Source organism: Cherax quadricarinatus, chromosome 51 (genome assembly GCF_038502225.1).
Source record: "Cherax quadricarinatus isolate ZL_2023a chromosome 51, ASM3850222v1, whole genome shotgun sequence".
NCBI lineage: Eukaryota > Metazoa > Arthropoda > Malacostraca > Decapoda > Parastacidae > Cherax > Cherax quadricarinatus.
In genome coordinates this window covers 19,243,068-19,265,513 of record NC_091342.1, presented here as the reverse complement: position 1 = coordinate 19,265,513, position 22,446 = coordinate 19,243,068, and the positions used below count along the sequence as shown (strand labels likewise).

Here is a 22,446-nt window from a genome sequence, read left to right as displayed (position 1 = left end):
CATGTGGCTTGTCCTGTATATATATATATATATATATATATATATATATATATATATATATATATATATATATATATATATATATATACATATATATATATATGAACTTATTTCTGAGTGTTGTAGACACGGGTGAGGGAGTCATCCATCATCCTTCGACTCATTAATGGAATACTAGCCTAAATTTTCTTGTTTCTCTTTTATTTATTTGTGTAAGTGCCTTTTTATTTATCATGGACAAATATTAATGTTACTAATTCCCTCTCTCCTCCAACCTCCTCTTACATCCAATCTCTCCCTCATTCATGTATTACCCTCCACTTCCCTCCCTCCCCTCCATTACTCTCTCCCTCCAACATATTCTTTCTTACTGTGTTTTTCTTACCCACAATATTCCTCGCGGTGAAACTGAAACTGACTTCTTCGTTCATGACTGACCTTGACTCGTAATGTCTCTGAATTTCACATCACTCATCTTTAACGCCTCGGTGACACTGGATCTTCGTAATCGTGACCTCGCGTGACCTGACTGGACCCAAAGGTGACCTCTGCTGTGTTGACGGTGAAGGGGAACGCCAGAGAGGGTCGGGTCATTGAGATAGGTGATGATGGCATCCCAATCATTCACGGGGTGAGAGTGCCAGACGACCCCAGCGACACTCGCATCTACAGGAATGCCAGGTAGGCGGCGGCCGGAGCGGCACTGGACGGGTATGTTGGTATTAAAGAGGATAGAGCCAGTCTGAGGCTGGGGGATATTTGTGGTATGTTGGTACTAAGACAGGGCAGAGCCAGTCTTAGACTGGAGGACAGGCGTGGTATGTTGGTACTAAGAGATGACAGAGCCAGTCTTAGACAGGAGGGCAGGTGTGGAGATGACAGCGTGTGAAGATACTCTCAGTTCCAGTCACTGAGGAAAAGTTTAGCCATCAGTGGTTTTTTAAGAGTGAAGAAGCCATTCATAGCTAAACATTTTCTCATTAAATACCTTGAACTGTGTGTGTCTTTATTTGCAGAACCAGGCTTTATTTGGACAATGTTAAAATTTATTATATATTATATAAAATAAATTATATATATTTATTTTGGTTATGTTTAGATTGATTTCCGCAGATTTATGGCATAAGCAAATTCTCATTCTACTTTTATCAGCAGAAAAAAAGCCTTTCATTTTAGACCTTATTTTCCTTTTTATCTTATTGGAAAGTAAAATGCCTGCACTCAAAAGGAAGGGTTTGGGATATTTGCTGTTTAGAGGGACATCTAAACTGACGTATCTGCGCGCCTGTGACAAGACAGTGATAGTGTGAATGATGGTTTAAGTGTTTCTTTTTCGGGTCGCCCTACCTCAGTAGGAGACGGCCGGTGTGTTAAATAATTATATATACATCTGAGAGGAGAGAGAGAGAGAGAGAGAGGAAAGAAGGCAAGTAAGAACCCACATGTAGATACAAGAAGTAAAGTTATTGCCTATTTTGACCTCAAACTGCGGTCCTCATCAGCGGATATAGGTGAGAGAGGAAATCTTAGTTATATAAGTGTAATTCTTGGAGTGTCGGGTCACCTGCTCTTAAACATGAATTTCTATAAATTAAACTAATCATTGTGACAATCTTAAGTGTTCTCTATTAATCTCTGGTTTAGTGAGTTTATGTTTGGATTTAATGAACTGTGCTGAGAATAATGTTAAATGGAAGTTGTAATTAAGTGACCTGATGCAGTAGACAAACATTGCTCAGAAATTTTTTTGAGGAAAATATGACTCAGGTTAAATGGTGAAAGTCATTTGATCCAAGGAATTGGAGCTACTCTTCTCTTCATCAATAATTATATGACTAATACGGGTTTAACGCTTCCAATGACAATACTCTTGAGAAATAGTCACAATACCGTGGCAGGAACAGTTCACCAAGACCCATCACTTACCGTCTTCTGGCCTTCTCTAATTTTCTCGCCCCAGTTATGACTTGACAATGGTCCAGCACTGACCCAAATGACGTCACAAGGTTTCTCTCACAATTTTGAGATTTTGGTGGATAATAATCTTCATCTGTCTGTCCAGTTTCCTCCACATTGTTAAGTGACACTGCAACCTTGCTTCCTTCCTCTATTTTGCAAACATAGTTTGTTGGTCTTACAAACATAGTTTGTCGATCTTACATAGTTTTTTGACCTTACAAATATAGTTTGTTGACCGTACAAACACATGGTATCCCCGCTTGCGAACAACGTCGCCTCTTCGTCACTAAACTCACTCTTTCCTGCACTGTCCTTCCTATCCCAAACAGAATCGTCAACAACAAGTTGATGACCCCTGAAGAGGAGGTGAAAGCCAACCAGGTAGAGGGCAGGTCTATAAACAGCCCATCTAAACCAAGTACCTCTCAGGTAGGTCTTCCAGACGCAGCCGTCACTCAACTAGAAGAAAGCTCAGTGACTGACCTACTGGAACCAAAAACCTTCCAAGTAGAAGGCAAGTCTGTGACAGACCTCTCAGAGCCAGCCGCTTCCCACCGTCGTGCAAGAGTGCTGAATGAAGCAAAGCAACCATCCTTCAACACCAAGGTGGGTGAGACGCTTGTTCTTAGCCAGTATTCATGGTACAAGCTTCATAACATCATGCTCCAGCACCGAGGTGGGTCTTATTCTAGTTTTTAATTAGTGTGCTGAACTATCCATGCAACCCTCTCTACAGTACTACGATGACTCTCGACAGCACTACGATGACTCTCTACAGCACTACGATGACTCTCTACAGTACTACGATGATTCTCTATAGCACTACGGCGACTACTGTAACTTTCTGCAGTGCTACGGTGAGTCTCGCACTTTGTATCAGCCAGCCTCTAATGCTGATCCATGAAAGCCAGTAGTCCACAGTTACTAAGGTGGATGAGCTATAATTCCTGAAAGGTGGATTCGCCATGATTATTGCAGGTGGGTCGGCTATAATTACCATGAAATAGAACCTAGCCTAGTGACATCATTCTGAAGATGGCCAGTAAATATAAGAATAAATACTTGTTTATTTTGTAGCAAGTCACATGCTGCGAGTCTCTCCAATAGACACAAGTGTTTAATTACAAAATTTTTGGGTTATAAGTGTTCTATAGAGCGCGTGAAAAGTCACACTAGACAATTCGTTGCTTTCTCGACGTTTTCTCCAACCCAGCGTCTCCATGTTGACTCGACTGATGTTAGATGCAGTCGAGGTGTTCTTTGGCCTTTGTTATGTGTTCTCTTAGAACCTGTTCCCCTCAAGAGAGGTTCCTTGATCCTGGCGAAGGTCACTCCATGCGAGGAAATGAATATTTCGTTCCACTTTTGGATGAAGCCTGAATGTATTATATTGTCTCAAGCGCTGTAGCATCGTACGGGTTTAGCTCTTCCCTTAATGTGATAATAAATAAATAAAAAATAGAACTGGTTATTTCTGATTAATTCGCCTTAACCTAGGATAATGTAGAGAAAAGTACGAGAACTCTGCTATTGCACAGGTCGGCAAGCCAATAGTGAGCTCAAAATACCATCGTTGCCTTTCGCACGCTCCAGCCATCATTTTAAAAACTGACTTATTACTCGGGCCTTGTTTTAATTATAGTTTCGTGAGAGAACGAGGACAGTCGTCGCCAGGTGGTGATGGTGGAGTTTTGTTTCTCAGGAAACACTATGGAGACAGATATACAACACCAGTTCCATGGAAACACAAATGATTATAATAATGATTATAATGATAGTTTCGCTCACTGTCTGGTCGAAATTTTGTCAATAAAGAACCGCATTATATCGCATGTATTTTTTTCCCAGGACACAGGACAAGTGCCTCCAGACACGGGTCTTGGCATGTAACACTTGGTCTTTTAAGAGCCTTCCAAGGCCTCATAAAATTTTTGACATAGCCTCTACCCAATAGGGACAATGCTCGTCACCCATCATTAACCAGTCCAACAACTTGCCAAAGGAAATGAGGAGTTGAGATGTAGAGCAGTGTCTTGCCCAGCAAAGGGTTTAGGGGTTAGTTAAGATGGTTCATCTCAGTCACTTCTTACACCAAAGTTGAGAAGAGGATCATTACTTCAAGGTTGATGGGCTGACCACATAATTACCTCGCCACGTTGGTGATGGGGTTGTTGATCTAAAGACTTGGACTTGCGCTCCAATTCCTTCAAACGAGTCATGAATGCCCCCTCCAGACGCTGTACGACTCCTACAGGTTTAGCTCTCCCCCACGAATGTAATAATTTACCTCGCCACTCGACACTACTACTACTGCTGTCTCCATGTTTAGTCTTCTCTATATTTGACTGAAGAAGTCTGCTGTGTAGGCGAAACGTTTTAACAATAAAAATCCCTAAGTGCTGCACACGACTTGCTCATCTACTTGTCTGTATTTTAAACCATTTTCATAATTACACTACATCTAAACTTATCCACTTTGAATCCATTATTTCGAGTTCCTAGAGGGATATCCTCAGGACTTTCTTATTATTTCCCTTGTTTATGCCCATCTTCCGTTTACTGTTGCCTAGGATGATTCCCTCGAGGTATCGTAATATTTATTTTGCCAGGTTATTGGGCGACTGGTTAATTGGACTTAAAGCCTATCAACTACACGAGAGTAATTAAGATTGCATTTCACCTGTACATCACCGGTCAAGAATACTTTGATCCCTAAAACAGAGGCAGAAGTTAAAACTCAGCTTGTCTATATTGAGAGATATACACCTCTCAGTGTATATCTCTCTCTCGCGTGTGTGTGTGTGTGTGTGTGTGTGTGTGTGTGTGTGTGTGTGTGTGTGTGTGTGTGTGTGTGTGTGTGTGTGTGTGTGTGTGTGTGTGTGTGGCTTCGTGTGCCTGGTGCAGGTGTCAAGATTAATAACCTGCAACTTATTTGATAATCCGTAATGGAAAGATTAATTCTTCAAACTCGAAAAGAAGTACATCTATTATGTTTGCAATAAATTTAAATGGTAATACTTTTTAAACTTTTCCCATGTAATAACATACATTAAACAACAAGAATATTTTAGTAGTTATCCCTATAATAATATAATGCCTTACTTTCACTAACTCGTGCAGACGGAAGGTTTCAAACCTTCGCCAAGAGTCGTCGGAGCTTCCTTCTCACCTGTCTCGTCCAGCCTGGGCTCGATCCCAGCCCACCAGCAGCAGTATCCAGACTTCTACTACAAAGGATACTATGACCACGACCGCGTCGGGGTGGTAGCTGAAGCTTCCTTCGAGGATGATAATGTTTCTACCTCCTCTGAACAGGTGAGAGAGAAACACTCACTCTTGTATTTCCACTCAATTTAACATTTCATGTACCCTTAAATAATCTATTTAAGTTCCCAGAGGACATTGATCTGTTCGCATTTTAACTTGTGATTTATTTATAATCTTCAGACGACACTGGATAGTGTCGTCTAGAGTTGAGGTCAGATTAACCACCTGTTTCTCCGTGTGGGCAGTGCCTTATTAACCTGGTTCCTGGTACACAGGTTGTGAGCTACAGCTACCTGGCCGCGCCAAAGGACACTTCCCGAGCCAAGGACGTGGTGTACGGCTCTGGGTCCGCAGCCGAGCCACCAAAACAAAGCCTCACTCTCGCAGCAGCACCCTCTAGCTTCCAGCCTATCAAAACCTCCTCAGGCCTTTCATCGTCCCTCTCCATAGGCGTTCCCTACACCCAACTTTCTTCCCCTCAGTCGTTCGCCGTCCACAGCGATGCTTCCAACCTGGACACCACTCCCAGAGAGATGTATTCATCCCCCAGTACCGCCCAGCCTCCGGTCATCATATCGGCCAATCCGGGACAGTTCGTCATCAAGGAATCGACCTTCCAGGTGAGGTCAAACTCTGGTTAGTAAAGATCCAAGCTTCACTAAGTTTATGAATGACAACTTAGTAAGGATAAAAGATGCAGTATCGTGGTTTCAACAGTTTATAAAAAAACCAAAAATATTTGGAGAGGAAATATTAGATGACTTTTATGTCCATCATTGATCTTTAATTCATCTGTGGTCTGTGCTGGACCATTAGCAGGTTATCTGTGGTCCGTGCTGAACCATTATCAAATCATTATCAGTGGTCAGTGCTGAGCCTCCTTAATGCTGCTAATTTGTCCGCTGTTTGTCTAGCATTGTTTTCTGCACTACATCCACTACACTTTAGGGTCCCTGAGGATATCTAGCAATGTTTCCTGTAGCACCATCACTATACCCCTCAGGGAAGGTTCCTGGACGCTGGTGAGGGGCTCTTATCTGGGGAACTTGATTTGTGTTCCAGTTCCCCAAATTGAGTCTGAATACCTTCCATCCCCCCATAGGCACTGTATAATCCCTACGTGTTTAGCGCTTCCCATGATTAGTAAAAAAAAAAAAAACGCTATACACACTGCAGACTACAATTTCTTCAAACCAGGAACAACTGATGTGTTGAACTACTTTCAACTTTATTTGGCCCTGGAGTCCAAAATCATGATTTCTGCATTTTCAGTAGTCATGGAAGGCACCACTTTCTATAAAGTATGTCTGTTAAGTGAATGAAATAATTATCAGGGGTGACCACAATATTTCATGTGTTGCTGCACAATCCTATACTCAGAAAAGACACCGCAATTATCAGGGGAAACTCGTACGTTTCATATGCATATGCGTTTTATGTCATTCTCTAACATAGCAAAACAGTAGTTATGGGAAACTATTACACTACATATGCATGTGCATATGTATGTGTAGCCCAGGGCTACACAATTTGCGGCCCGCGGTCCGAATCCGGACCTTCTGAGTGTTGTAGTTGGACTTGAGCTTCAGAAGAAAAATTAGTTAAATAACAGGTGTTACCAGGTTCAGGATCAGGTGGTACACAAGAGCGGGATTAATACATTATTCTATCTGAATGGAATACATACACTGAATGGAATACAGTATTCTAGCATAACTATGTAGCTAATATTGCGTGTAAAAAATGTATCCGGACCTTTGCATACAATGGTACTTGTCCAAGTAGACCTTTGCTAATAGTAGTTGAGTAGCCCTGGTCTAGCCCATGTTGTAACTCTGTAGAACATGACACTGTTGCTGGACGAGTTTCACCAGTAATTTTCATAGCTACAAGTATAGAATCTGCATTTAACTGTAACTCATTTTACACATATTTAAAACGCGTTTTGTGCTTATCTTAATAATAAAAATAATAATAGTAATACGCATCGTATATTTAATGTCTGGTATTATTGTCTTAATATTAATTCAACATATCGCATTTCTGTACAATTAATTTTGTCGGTTGCCGTACAATACACTTATTATTTACATTTTTTACTCCAGGACATTGCAACACAATGTTGCTAGTTGTGCCTCGGCTCTAGCCAGCTCTATCATATTATCACCTCCATGACAGTCCTCTCCTGTTTAACATTTTGAGTTAACCTCTTTGTATATTTTCAGTCTCTGTCTTCCTCCTCTCTAACCAGTTCTGTCATTGCAGGCTCACCCCGGTGCCCCGATCTTCACTGTGCCAATACCCGTACCCAGCAACCAGGTAAAGCTTCGTTACTCTGGCCTGGACAAGCATATTCAGGGTAGACAAGTATAAACGTATACATATTCTCACACAGGCAGTCAGTCAGGCAGTGAAACTAATGGAGAAACAATACCTGCGCTCAGCATCAGACACACACACAGATGACTCTCTCTCTCTCTCTCTCTCTCTCTCTAACAAACAACATCTAACATTGAGATAACATTTAATGCTGCATGACCCTTACCGGTTTACAGCTTTCTATGTGCATGATAATCATTCAGTAGCTTCCGTTTTAAATTCCTGATACGTAGCATTTGGTTATTTTCACAATGGTATTTCATACTACATTAAACAATCAGTGTTTCTTTTCAATATTCATCCTCGGATTCCTTCGCTATTTCTCATGATCTGGCAGCAAACTTCATTAATGTCATTCAGTATGCTCACATCTCTGCCACACTCACATCTCTGCCACACTCACATCTCTGCCACACTCACATTTCTGCCACACTCACATTTCTGCCACACTCGCATCTCTGCCACACTCACATCTCTGCCACACACACATCTCTGCCACACACACATCTCTGCCACACTCACATCTCTGCCACACTCACATCTCTGCCACACTCACATCTCTGCCACACTCACATCTCTGCCACACTCACATCTCTGCCACACACACATCTCTCCCACACTCACATCTCTGCCACACTCACATCTCTGCCACACTCACATCTCTGCCACACTCACATCTCTGCCACACTCACATCTCTGCCACACACACATCTCTGCCACACTCACATCTCTGCCACACTCATCTCTGCCACACTCACATCTCTGCCACACTCACATCTCTGCCACACTCACATCTCTGCCACACTCGCATCTCTGCCACACACGCATCTCTGCCACACTCGCATCTCTGCCACACTCGCATCTCTGCCACACTCGCATCTCTGCCACACTCACATCTCTGCCACACACACATCTCTGCCACACTCACATCTCTGCCACACTCACATCTCTGCCACACTCACATCTCTGCCACACTCACATCTCTGCCACACACACATCTCTGCCACATTCACATCTCTGCCACACACACATCTCTGCCACACACACATCTCTGCCACACACACATCTCTGCCACACTCACATCTCTGCCACACACACATCTCTGCCACACACACATCTCTGCCACACACACATCTCTGCCACACACATCTCTGCCACACTCACATCTCTGCCACACTCACATCTCTGCCACACACACATCTCTGCCACACACACATCTCTGCCACACTCATATCTCTGCCACACTCACATCTCTGCCACACTCACATCTCTGCCACACACACATCTCTGCCACACACACATCTCTGCCACACACACATCTCTGCCACACACACATCTCTGCCACACACACATCTCTCCCACACTCACATCTCTCCCACACTCACATCTCTGCCACACTCACATCTCTGCCACACTCACAACTCTGCCACACTCACATCTCTGCCACACTCACATCTCTGCCACACTCACATCTCTGCCACACTCGCATCTCTGCCACACACACATCTCTGCCACACACACATCTCTGCCACACTCACATCTCTGCCACACTCACATCTCTGCCACACTCACATCTCTGCCACACTCACATCTCTGCCACACTCACATCTCTGCCACACTCACATCTCTGCCACACTCACATCTCTGCCACACACACATCTCTGCCACACTCACATCTCTGCCACACTCACATCTCTGCCACACTCACATCTCTGCCACACTCACATCTCTGCCACACTCACATCTCTGCCACACTCACATCTCTGCCACACTCACATCTCTGCCACACACACATCTCTGCCACACACACATCTCTGCCACACACACATCTCTGCCACACACACATCTCTGCCACACTCACATCTCTGCCACACTCACATCTCTGCCACACTCACATCTCTGCCACACTCACATCTCTGCCACACTCACATCTCTGCCACACTCACATCTCTGCCACACTCACATCTCTGCCACACACACACATCTCTGCCACACTCACATCTCTGCCACACACACACACACATCTCTGCCACACTCACATCTCTGCCACACACACATCTCTGCCACACTCACATCTCTGCCACACTCACATCTCTGCCACACACACACATCTCTGCCACACTCACATCTCTGCCACACACACATCTGTGCCACACTCACATCTCTGCCACACTCACATCTCTGCCACACTCACATCTCTGCCACACACACACATCTCTGCCACACACACACATCTCTGCCACACACACACACATCTCTGCCACACTCACATCTCTGCCACACACACATCTCTGCCACACTCACATCTCTGCCACACACACACATCTCTGCCACACTAACATCTCTGCCACACTCACATCTCTGCCACACACACATCTCTGCCACACTCACATCTCTGCCACACTCACATCTCTGCCACACTCACATCTCTGCCACACTCACATCTCTGCCACACTCACATCTCTGCCCCACTCACATCTCTGCCACACACACATCTCTGCCACACTCACATCTCTGCCACACTCACATCTCTGCCACACTCACATCTCTGCCACACTCACATCTCTGCCACACTCACATCTCTGCCACACTCACATCTCTGCCACACACACATCTCTGCCACACTCACATCTCTGCCACACTCACATCTCTGCCACACACACACACATCTCTGCCACACTCACATCTCTGCCACACACACACATCTCTGCCACACACACATCTCTGCCACACACACACATCTCTGCCACACACACACATCTCTGCCACACACACACATCTCTGCCACACACACACATCTCTGCCACACTCACATCTCTGCCACACACTCACATCTCTGCCACACACTCACATCTCTGCCACACATTCACATCTCTGCCACACACACACATCTCTGCCACACACTCACATCTCTGCCACACACTCACATCTCTGCCACACTCACATCTCTGCCACACTCACATCTCTGCCACACTCACATCTCTGCCACACTCACATCTCTGCCACACTCACATCTCTGCCACACTCACATCTCTGCCACACTCACATCTCTGCCACACTCACATCTCTGCCACACTCACATCTCTGCCACACTCACATCTCTGCCACACTCACATCTCTGCCACACTCACATCTCTGCAATAAACTCCTTACTTATTTTTAAGTTTATATTTACCAATAAATGACATTTAGCTGTTTTTGTTTTATTAAATCTCCTGTCAGAAAATCTTATCTGAACTTTATTAATGTAATTTTTCTTAATTAAACCTCTCGTACCTTTCTCATAAGCTCTGAAATCTTTCCTCCCCTCAGTTGAGGTTCCTTGATGCTGGTGAGTGGTGACGGGCTCTTGATGTAAGGAATTGTACTCGAAATCCCCACACTGAATCATCCCTGATTTGCCTTCCATTCCCCTAGGCATTTTATGATTCATACGGGGTTAGCGTTTCCCTCATGAATTAATAATTAAATTTGTCAAAATTTCTGCGTGAAGACTCAGCCTGGCTTTATTAAAACTGTGTGCGCGTCCCTCCCTCACTCCAGGCTGGCTCTGACGGCACTCACCAGGTGTCAGCCTACAACGCCTACGATATCTATCGTCATCCTTCCACTAAGAAACCCATCTTCGAGAAAATTATTGAACCTTTCAGGAAAATTGGCGAGAGGGTCTACGAGGTTAGTATTCGACGGTGATGAATCATTCGTTGTGTGTAAATTAAATGTGAACGACTGTAAGCAAGATATCTGGGAGGTGGCCTTACCGATGTTGTATAAATATTGGTAGAATTGCTGACATTATGTTAGCTAAAATAACACAGAAACTAATGAGACATTACATTACATTTCCCTCTCCAAGAGCTGTATCAAGCAAATAATATTCGTACTGTCTTGAGAAAGCTCCTGGAGAGAGAAAGAGATAGAAATTTAAAAGTATATCTCATTAGTAGCCCTTGTGATATTTTTGTCTACCTTATCAATTTTGATGGAACTTCTGAGCTGGGACATGTTCGCTGGTCACTGTAGTAATAAAGTACGTATAAGTGCTAAATCCTAATGCACTATGAAAGTTTTTATGGAAGTGTGAAGTAGCAAGTGAAGATTGGTAACATTAAAACATTGTGGCACACATGTAAGAGGTTATTGATGCTGGGATATAGTGCCCAGTGCATAGGTTAGTGTGTCCACTCTACGTGCTGTTTACAACTGTATGTTCCTTGGTATGTTTGTAGATGGCATCACCAGTCCTGAAACCTGTGATGACTGCTGGACGCAGACTGTCTGAACGACTGCAGTTGTCGGAGAGGATGAGCGACTTCTCCGACAACCTGCAGCTGGACTCCAGGAATCATTACCTCAGTCGCAATGCTGAAGACGGCAGTCTGCCCCTGGTGGCCGGCGCCACTGCTTTAGCTGCTATAGGTGGGTATTGTACTTCCCTCTAAACCCAGCCTCCCTCCCTTTCCAAGGAATTTGAACTGCTTCTCTTGAATCGGACCTGTTTATTCTCATTTCCCAGGAAGTGTATGAGCCCGACGGAATCAGAACTTCCCCATGAATATAATAATCTCTCTTTTCACCCTCTGTTACGATGGCCAGTCCTGGCCTGATAAAATAACCTGAGAGATATCGAAGAGTGGAATGTAAAATAGACCGATAAATAACAGCTCAGCCTGTAAATAAAAAAAGTCATAAAACAGTACCAAGAAGTTCTAATACTCGCGGACGATACTAAGAAGTGTCCACGGCTCGACTACCTGCAAATGTTTTATGCGAGTAGAGGGCAAATGCAAAAAAAAAAAAAAAAAAAAAAAAAAATGAGAGAAAATAGATACATTTCTCTGTCATTCATTATTAGCGGAATATTTGGTAATGCCTGAAACATTAAATTATACAGAAGAATCTATTACGAAGGTGCCAAGACTGTGTGGTATTGATTATCTATGATAAAAAGGTTTAATATCGTGTGTGTGTAATTATATATATATATATATATATATATATATATATATATATATATATATATATATGGTCTCTTAACGTATATATATATATATATATATATATAGGATTTTCCATATATATATATATATATTTATATATATTTATATATAATGTCGTGCCGAATAGGCAGAACTTGCGATCTTGGCTTAAATAGCAACGCTCATCTTGCCATATAGGACAAGTGAAAATTTGTGTATGCAATAATTTCACCAAAATCATTCTGAACCTAACGAAAAAATTATATTTGATTGTGTTTGTTAAGTATTAAATTATTGTAAACGTATTTAAAATATATTTAGTTGGGTTAAGCTAAAATAAATTGTTCTTGTTATAATAAGGTTAGGCAAGTTTTCTAAGATTCTTTTGGTGCAAAATTAAAAATTTTTACATTAACATTAATGAAAAAATATATATCTTTAAACGTATAGGAGAAAATTTAAGAAAGGACTTAATTTTAAATGAGTTCTTGCTAATTGACCAGTTTTGCATATTCGGCACGACATTATATATATATATATATATATATATATATATATATATATATATATATATATATATATATATATATATATATATATATAACACTGCGACTAGCTAAGGACTCGAACTCATGGTGCTTTGGTCCGCCTCATGGTGAGCGAAAACACAAATACTGCTCGTTGGGCTAGTACACCAAACAAGGAGTAGAATGAAATTAGCTCAGAGGCACCCACACCACCGTATGTCCTCGGATGACGGTAAAACACCTAGCTCTGCTGGGTACGTCATTTTTGTAGGATTGCGTGGTCCTGTGGGTTAGAGCGTCATGCGTTTTCGCTCACCATGAGGCGGGCCCAAGCAGCATGGGTTCGAGTCTTTAGCTAGTCGCAGTTTTGTTATTATTCAATACTATTCGTTCGTGGTTACAATAAATAAATAAATATATATATTTATGTCGTTCCGAATAGGCAGAACTTGCGATCTTGGCTTAAATAGCAACGTTCATCTTGCCATATAGGACAAGTGAAAATTTGTGTATGCAATAATTTCGCCAAAATCATTCTGAACCTAACGAAAAAAATATATTTCACTGTGTTTGTTTAGTATTAAAATTATTGTAAACAAATCTAAAATATATTTAGTTGGGTTAGGATTAAATAAATTTCGATTGTTATAATAAGGTTAGGTAAGTTTTCTAAGTTCCTTTTGGTGGAAAATTATAAATTTTCACATTAACGTTAATGAAAAAAATATATCTTTAAACGTATAAGAGAAAATTTTAGAAAGGACTTAATTTTAAACGAGTTATTGCTAATTGACCAGTTTCACATATTCGGCACGACATATATATATATATATATATATATATATATATATATATATATATATTATAATCAACAAACCGGCCGTATCCCACCGAGGCAGGATGGCCCAAAAAGAAAAACGAAAGTCTCTCTTCGTAAATTTAGTAATTTATACAGTAGAAGGGGTTACTAGCCCCTTGCTCCTAGCATTTTAGTCGCCTCTTACAACACGCATGGCTTGCGGGGGAAGAATTATGTTCCACTTCCCCATGGAGATAAGAGGAAATAAATAAGAACAAGAACTAGAAAGAAAATAGAAGAAAACCCAGAGGGGTGTGTGTATATATATGCTTGTACATGTATGTGTAGTGTGACCTAAGTGTAAGTAGAAGTAGCAAGATGTACCTGAAATCTTGCATGTTTATGAGACAGAAAAAACACACCAGCAATTCTAACATGTAAAACAATTACAGGTTTTCATTTTACACTTACTTGGCAGGACAGTAGTACTGCCAAGTGAGTGGCAGTACTGCCGTATATAATTATTTATTTATTGTGACCACGAAGGTGTGGTATTGAATCAATAATAACACTGCGATTAGCCGTGGATTCGAACCCATGTCGTTTTGACCCTGCCTCGTGGTGAGCGAAAATCACATGACGCTCTAACCCACTGGACCACACAATCCTACAAGAATATACTGCTCGTGGAGGCTGGTACACCAAACGGGGATTAGAACGAAATTAGCTCAGAGGCACCCACACCACTGTATGTTTTCGGATCAAGGTAAAACACCTAGGTCTGCTGGGTGCTTGATTGTTGTAGGACTGTGTGGTCCAGTGGGTTAGAGCGTCATGTGATTTTCGCTCACCACGAGGCAGGGCCAAAACGACGTGGGTTCGAATCCTTGGCTAGTCGCAGTGTTGTAGATACCAGGCCCAGGAAGCCATGAGATTCTCCAAGAAGCTTAAAACCTTTTCACTTTTATTTTTTTATATCTTTTTTTCTGTTATTTTTTTCGATTTCTTCTGTATTGTGAGTCCTAATTGTTAATGTTTCATTATTTTTTTCTTTTTAATTGTCATTATACCTTCTGTGTCTCCTTACCTTCTCATCTCTTGTCTTCATGACTGACCAGCTGCTGTCTATGAATGTCACAAACCACTGAACTATTCTGTATGTCACAAACCACTGAACTATTCTGTATGTCACAAACCACTGAACTATTCTGTTAGCAATTTTAAATCAAACTTTCTGAACAATAATGATAATTTAGCAAACTCCTAATACTTCATATCAAATGAAAAACTTAGATTTTTCGCAATATTTTCGCTTTTTATAAGTTTTCAAACATTTTTAATTAAGAAATTCAATATTTTTAATCGTTGATATGTATTGCCATGCCAGTATTAACTAACACATTATTACATAGCATTGTTTTATATTTTATTTTTCATTATATTCATTGTATTATCCTATCATACTGTATTATCCTATCATACTGTATTATCCTATCATATTGTATTATCCTATTATATTGCATTATCCTGTTATATTGTATTATTGTATTATCCTATTATATTGTTTTTAATTTGTTGCACTGGTTTATGTGTGTAGGTCTGGTGGGTATTGCTGTGGCCGCAGCTAACAACATCACATTCGCTGGCAAGCGTTCCGTAGACTACTACCCTCTGGAGCTACTGGACCAGGTCAGCTAGCCCACTGTTCTCTAGTGTAATCTCTCTTAGAATGGAAGAGCACCGCAGTAGGCCTACTGGGCCAGACAAGTATTAACAGATCGGTGGAATATTCGTTAAGTTGGTGAAAAATACACATGTGCAATACCTGGGTATATTTGTTGAGAGACGTTTAGTCTGTGTAGCAGACTTTATCAAGCTTATACGATGGCATGAGAATGGACAGCATGACCCTTGTGGGTTTAGAGCTTAGTTATAATTGTAATAATGAGAGTGGAACTATTGGAAGAAGCGGAGTGTGGGAATACGACACACATGCACAATCAGGACATTGAAGATGTTTCGACACTGGTCACGTCATCAATCCTTGTACAGAGTTAGCTAAAAGACTCGGTATGCAGTGTATACGGAGTCTTTTAAGGTTAAGACTAAAAGATTCATCTGCAGTGCTCCTGCGTTCCTATGTCACCTGGTGGCAGTGTTTTGAGTGGGTAGAAACAATTTGGTTTGAACATTGGAGATGCTGAGGTTCCCTGAGTTTTCTGTGGTTGATATAAAAATTAGTGAGGGTCCCATGTACCCACGTCTGGGTAACCACTCTTCTTTATCAGTAGTTTTGCTCCGTCCTGCCACCTCATGATGTGATCATGTGTGCTATGACGATGCAAACATGTTTATATCATTAATTTCAGTGAAGTGGCTGTGCTCCCTAACACGTTGGTTCATGGTCGTGCTTGTTTCTTCAGTGTGTACCTAATCACATGCCCTGCAAGGGATCTTGTACAAATCAGCACCAGTTTCTGTGGAGCTGATTGGTTTTGGTCTAGTCAGGTCTTAACGGTGATCGGGGAACTGGTTGCTACTGTAATATGTAAAGTAAAAGGACACAAGTGCAACTAATGTGACATTTATTGTGGCAACATTTCGCTCTCCAGGAGCTTTATCAAGCCATTACAAACAATACATGGACACAGAGGGTATATAAAGGCTCAGAGTGAGGTGAAAACTAGTGAGGTACCAATTTCGATGTTCACTAGTGGTGGTAGTAGTAGTAGTAGTAGTGAACATCGAAATTGGTACCTCACTAGTTTTCACCTCACTCTGAGCCTTTATATACCCTCTGTGTCCATGTATTGTTTGTAATGGCTTGATAAAGCTCCTAGAGAGCGAAACGTTGCCACAATAAATGTCACATTAGTTGCACTTGTGTCCTTTTACTTTACATATTGTCGGTAATTCTACCAACTTTATTACTGTAATATGGCTGCTCAAGAGTGCTTGAGAAATGTTACCGGCCATATTGCTTATAGGAATGACTATGTACCTGCTGTCAGATCTAGCACGTGTGTTGTAGTTACTGGCTCTGATGATGTGGAGGGCACTCCGTCTACACTTTTCAGAAACGTGTATGATATGTCACTACTCGTAGAGGAAGTCTGGGTTTGAGATCCTATAGGTCCTAAGATGTCTTTTAGCTGTCTCTGCATTAAGACTGATAGAGCTACTATAGCGCTTAGTTTTGATTATAAGAATTAACATACTTGTGCTTGATCAGGTGGAGAGTTGCAGCAGCTGAAGACACTGACACATGTGGGCGGGACCCACACATGTACGTCAGGCCTATAGTCCAATAAGGTGGCCCGACCCAGCTTGTAGGACTAACCTAATTCTACTGGTTGGCCCTTCCCACGTGTGACCACATCTTAGACTGCTGAATCTCGGTTTTAAATGGCATGTTGACAGCCATAAGCTGTGGATAAAGACACTTGTGTCCAGTTCAGGACGTTTATTAAAGGGAACGACCCTCCACGGCGTGGCTTCATTAGTCTTAATTAGGACCTAAGAAGCCATTCATAGCAGAATGTTTCCTTTAATAACTGCCTTGAAGTATACACATGTTTTTTCTGCAGCATCTCACCACATTTTCTGCATCTCCAGTAATAAATCTATAACCCACCTTATGAGGTCTGACCTATTTCCACTAGTGGGCCCCACCCACTAGCGACGTCTTCAACTGCTGCATCTCACCTCTTCTTCCACTGGCTCCGTATAAAACTCTTCGTCCTCATGTCTCTGAGATCAGTGAAGACTGCTGAGCAAGCGAAACATTTCTCAGTGAAGATACCTAGGTGCGGCACATTTTTTTTTCATCAAGTGGCCTATCGGCCAGTGCTGGACAGATCCTCCTCAAACCCAGTCTCATTCTTATATTAGTTTAACCTGTTCTCAGAGCTACTTAAAGTGCTTGCTTCAGTGAGTCTACCTGACAGATTGTTCCACTCGTCTACAACTCATGATATATATATTCTGTAGGACCCTTAAGGGTTTGGAGCTTATTTTTAATATAATATTAATACCATCAGAGCTAGGGCACTAATGAAAGTATTACATATTAACAACAGCGTCAAGATTCTTGGCTCAACATCCACGATCGGTGGAATCTGTGGACACTGGGAAGGTCGTGAAATAGATTCCCTGTCTACTGAAACCTGAGTAACGTTACTTGGATTACCGCTGTCTCTTCTCATCTGACAATAAATTTAGGTGCCTGGGTGTTAGCCGACTGTTGAGTCTTATCCTGGGGAGAAAGATGAAATGCAGATGTATGAAAAAAATCAAAATCTGGTAGTTGTTCTGGATACATAAACAGGACACACAACCTGGACACAACCCGTGGACCCGGACCCGAGATCTAACCTTGAGTGGGTGGAGACGCTGGCCGTGTTTACTTACACCTTCTTACCCTTGTTTAATTGGGATAAGACAGGGATTTGAAATAGTCTGAGGCAGGACAACAACTTTTAGCCTTTAAATTCATCCGTGAATATAAATTGTCCATGTGCAAGAAAACTCCAGTTCAGCTGGAAATTACATCCTGGATAAAACTGAGAATTTGTAATTCACCTCCCGTCTTCCTGGAATTATTCCAGTGTTGGGTAGGTGTCCGTTCAGTGTTGGTGTACCCCTTGATTATAATTATAGAAGCTACTGTCTAATCTCATTGTTTACGTAGCAGAAATGGAAGCTGGTAACGGGAAAACTGACGTGTTGGTGTGTGATTACAGCTGGTATCAGAGGTGCCACTAGGGGAACCTACCTTGCTACACCGTCTGGAGGACTATGCCCCGTGGGCGAGCTCCAGCTGCTCCAGGAGGATCTTGTGTCGTCTCATGACCTACACTTCGGAAGACTTCCTCTTCAGTGTTGAGAAACGAGTGGATGTCTTCCTTGGCATGTACGAGAAACCACGTTGAGACTTAGTTACTAACGTCTGTTCATAAAACTGACTTCAAATTATGTTTGTTAATATTGATGTGTGCTAAAAAAAATATAGCTAAATATTAAAATTTTCTGCAAGGTTCTTGCAAAAAAAAAAAAAAAAAGTTTCCCTGGCACTCTCTCGTTCTTCTCCATATCCTCAGGTTTGATCGCGGAGACGATCAAGAGTCGTCTCTCAAACGCGCTGCTGACGACATATTGAGTGCCGCGCGACAACGCCAGTGCGACGTGATAAAGTGTAACGACCAGGTGTTGAGAAAGTCAAGATCCCGCTAGACTTGGTAACTCCTGCAAGAAACAATATTATATATAAGCGAGAGAAGTGATGAAGGTTCAACCCTCCGGCAGCTTTAACTGCCTCCGCCTCGCTTCTCTATAACCAATGAATGGGCTTTATTTCGGCAGTCCCTCAGACTGACGTCCTCTCCCTGTGAGCTTCCGTCTGCTAGGAGAGAGCTTGTGGTAAACTGCTGACCACTTCACAAGATGACACCCCAGGACGCTGCATAGTATTGGTCAAATGGCTGACTTTTTTTTTTTTTTTTTTTTTGGTTTAAACCTTAAAATGATCTGTTAAATCTAGAGGCAGAGTCGTGAAGCGGGGATTAGAACAGCTGATGATGCCTTATCATCAGCTAATCTTAATGGTCATATTATGAAGTAGTCTCATGTCATTCAGAAAATTAATTATTTTCCCACCTTTAGATAATAAACGTATTCTTAAGTGTGCTGCAACATGCAGTCATTATAATAACCCAACGTAACGAAGTTACTGTACAAAATATAGTTCACCCATCAAGCTGCACATTTCTGTTCTTCTACAGCAGTAGTCCTCAACCTTTTAGTATGAAAGGGCCAATTTGAAAAGCCAAATTTAAAGGAGGGCCGCATTTTGTATTTTTTTCTAATTTTTATGAATAATAATATTTTGTAATTGTTGACACTGCAGTGTGAACCTACATAAAAGTGAATTCATAATTTTATGTGAAGGCCGCATCCATTTCCTAGAAGGGCCACATGCGGCCCTCGGGCCGCAGGTTGGGGACCCCTGTTCTACAGTAGTAGTTCACTATCAGAGGAGTAGCTAATATTGCCTTGACTCTTCATATCGAGGTGTTGTAACTATAATGTTCCTGGAACCTTCCAATAATAATAATGGTACAATAATAATAACAAAAACATTATAACTTGGCTTCAGATTTGTTAATTAAAACTCGAAAGTTTTGTTTAGAGTTCTGGTTGTATTATGTTCTGTATTATTTAGTTCATAGGCGCTGCTGTTATTTTCAGTCCCCTGGATTGTACCTTCACTCACTGTCAGCTGCACCAGTCACACTGCCAGCTGCACCAGTCACACTGCCAGCTGCACCAGTCACACTGTCAGCTGCACCAGTCACACTGTCAGCTGCACCAGTCACACTGTCAGCTGCACCATAAAGAAGCCACTAGCTGGCGAAACGTTACCGTAATAGTTTCCCAAATGCTGTGCGAGTCTCATTCTTTATCCATTTCATACTGAGGTTTCTCGATGTCTTAAAGTTGAGTTATTGCCTTATACTTTGTGTTAACGAATGTACTTAAGACCATATTTATCCACCCATCCAAGTGGTTTATGTAGTTTGTAAACAATGATCCATGTGGAGCGTCACTTGTTACAGATCACAATCCGATTTTCCTTTATTTACGTAAAATTCGTTGCCTGTCGATAGGCCGTGTAAATGGGATTACGGTGGTCCACATAATGTTGAACTTCTGTACTGTTGTCTGTCACTTTAAATAAAGAAAATTTGTCTGGTAAGAACTAAACCTCGTGAAACTATGTCGAGATTCATTTATAAACTTGAATTCAAAGTGTTTTCGAAAATTATATTTTTCAGTTCCGATTCCAGTCATTTTCTCAGCATTGAGGTCAATCTCATTATTTTTATTAATTTCTCTGACCCGATAGGGGTCACAGAACTTAAATTTTGATAACTGATTAAGTATAGTTGCCGTTTAAACCAAAGAAATTGATGTCCTCGTAGGCTGTGCTGAAGACCAACCTACAGACTCGACCCATGAAGTAAATGCGACTCAACTTTGGTAAAAGTCCAGATTGACTGGTCTGTAATTTAATGTTAAGAGTTCATCATCTAATTTGTAAATATACATTATATTCAAAATCTATATCTCTGGCACGTTACCTCTTACAATGGTTTACTAAAAAAAAAAATAGTTATTGGTTTACGAATCTCCTCTTTGCATCTTCTAAAAATAATAGAAAATAGGTCGACGGTGTCCGGGAATTTGACTTTAATTCGTTCACTTGCTTAAGACTTTCCGGTTTAGCGCTTAAATTGATTATAATAACACTTGATGTATTAAAAACATGTGCAACGGCTGGGTATCTTTATTTCGTAGACGTTTAGCCAACCAGTGGCTTTATCAGTACAACACAGGGAACATAAACTGATATCTGTAGGAAGTAATCCGTCAGTCAGCCTAAACTACGGTACAGAACACATGTTCCTAGACTGACGGACTGATTATCTCATCTACTGTCTTCTTTATTTATTTTTACAACACTGTGCGATATAATACTCTTAATATGCGTCTGTAAATATCGCATGGGAATTCATTTTGGCGTTAGAGATTGTTTTATAAAGATACTTAGATTAGTGTTAGGTCTAAGGTCGATCATCAGTCAGGACTCGTTAAATTAGTACTCGGTTACTACCAAGAATTCCTATCATATCCAGGTGTGGAAGAAGTGTCAAGACATAACCAGGTGTGGGAGAGGTGTCAAGACATACCCAGGTGTGGGAGAGGTGTCAAGACATACCCAGGTGTGTGAGAGGTGTCAAGACATAACCAGGTGTGGGAGAGATGTTAGAACATTCTCCAGGGATGAAACAGTGTGTGAAAGTTGCATAATATTTTAGGGATGTAGAGTCAGGCGGTGATTGACGTCCCAATTCTCTTTTAATTTCTAAGACAGAGAGTGAACTCAAGACTGCACACGAGAAGTACACACCACAGTGTATGCACACCATGATAAGTGTGTGTGTGTGTGTGTGTGTGTGTGTGTGTGTGTGTGTGTGTGTGCTTGCGTGTGTGTGTTTACTTTGAGTGTGCGTTCGTGTTGTGCGCGCGTGCGTACTTAAAAGTGCTTTATCATGGACATTAAATCTGTTCTTGATCCAAGGGCACTACTGTCTGAACAATTCTGTATCACATAAGGTAATCATGAATATACAAAGAACACACGTGTGCAACCATAGGGAACTTAGCACTCGAAGCAGCAGCAGCTCACCAGGAGCTGCTGCTGTTTCCCTCACCAGAAACTGCCTCAAGCCAACGAAGTTTCTCACACGTCGCACTTGTTTTTATATTCCCAGCATTGGCAGTGTCTTTAAGATGGTATCAACGAATCATCAAGCTGTCATCACATGCTTAAAACTCTTCGACAGGTGATTTTTTTCCTGATAAATTAAGAACCTCTAAACCAGAATGATCAGTATTTATAAACCACTGTTATTGATATCACTAACTTATTTTCTGATTGAATTTGGTAAGACCTTGTTTTATCGGCTGGTCTAGT

The 22,446-nt window shown here is 41.5% G+C and overlaps 1 protein-coding gene across 2 annotated transcripts in view; it reads left to right on the top strand.

Annotated features, from left to right (window-relative positions):
• Positions 1 to 22,446, top strand: part of LOC128694736 (uncharacterized) — a 70,093-nt gene extending 47,647 nt beyond the window's left edge. Inside the window, exons 3-12 of one of the 2 annotated variants that reach the window (XM_053785000.2) lie at positions 542 to 681; positions 2,289 to 2,565; positions 5,080 to 5,274; positions 5,502 to 5,846; positions 7,492 to 7,545; positions 11,149 to 11,280; positions 11,835 to 12,024; positions 15,508 to 15,599; positions 18,653 to 18,822; positions 19,010 to 22,446. In XM_053785000.2, the coding sequence (XP_053640975.2) occupies positions 542 to 681; positions 2,289 to 2,565; positions 5,080 to 5,274; positions 5,502 to 5,846; positions 7,492 to 7,545; positions 11,149 to 11,280; positions 11,835 to 12,024; positions 15,508 to 15,599; positions 18,653 to 18,822; positions 19,010 to 19,142 (1,728 nt within the window). In that variant the 3' untranslated portion in view covers positions 19,143 to 22,446. The remainder of the gene's footprint in view (positions 1 to 541; positions 682 to 2,288; positions 2,566 to 5,079; positions 5,275 to 5,501; positions 5,847 to 7,491; positions 7,546 to 11,148; positions 11,281 to 11,834; positions 12,025 to 15,507; positions 15,600 to 18,652; positions 18,823 to 19,009) is intronic. The other variant, XM_053785001.2, reaches the window with a different exon arrangement.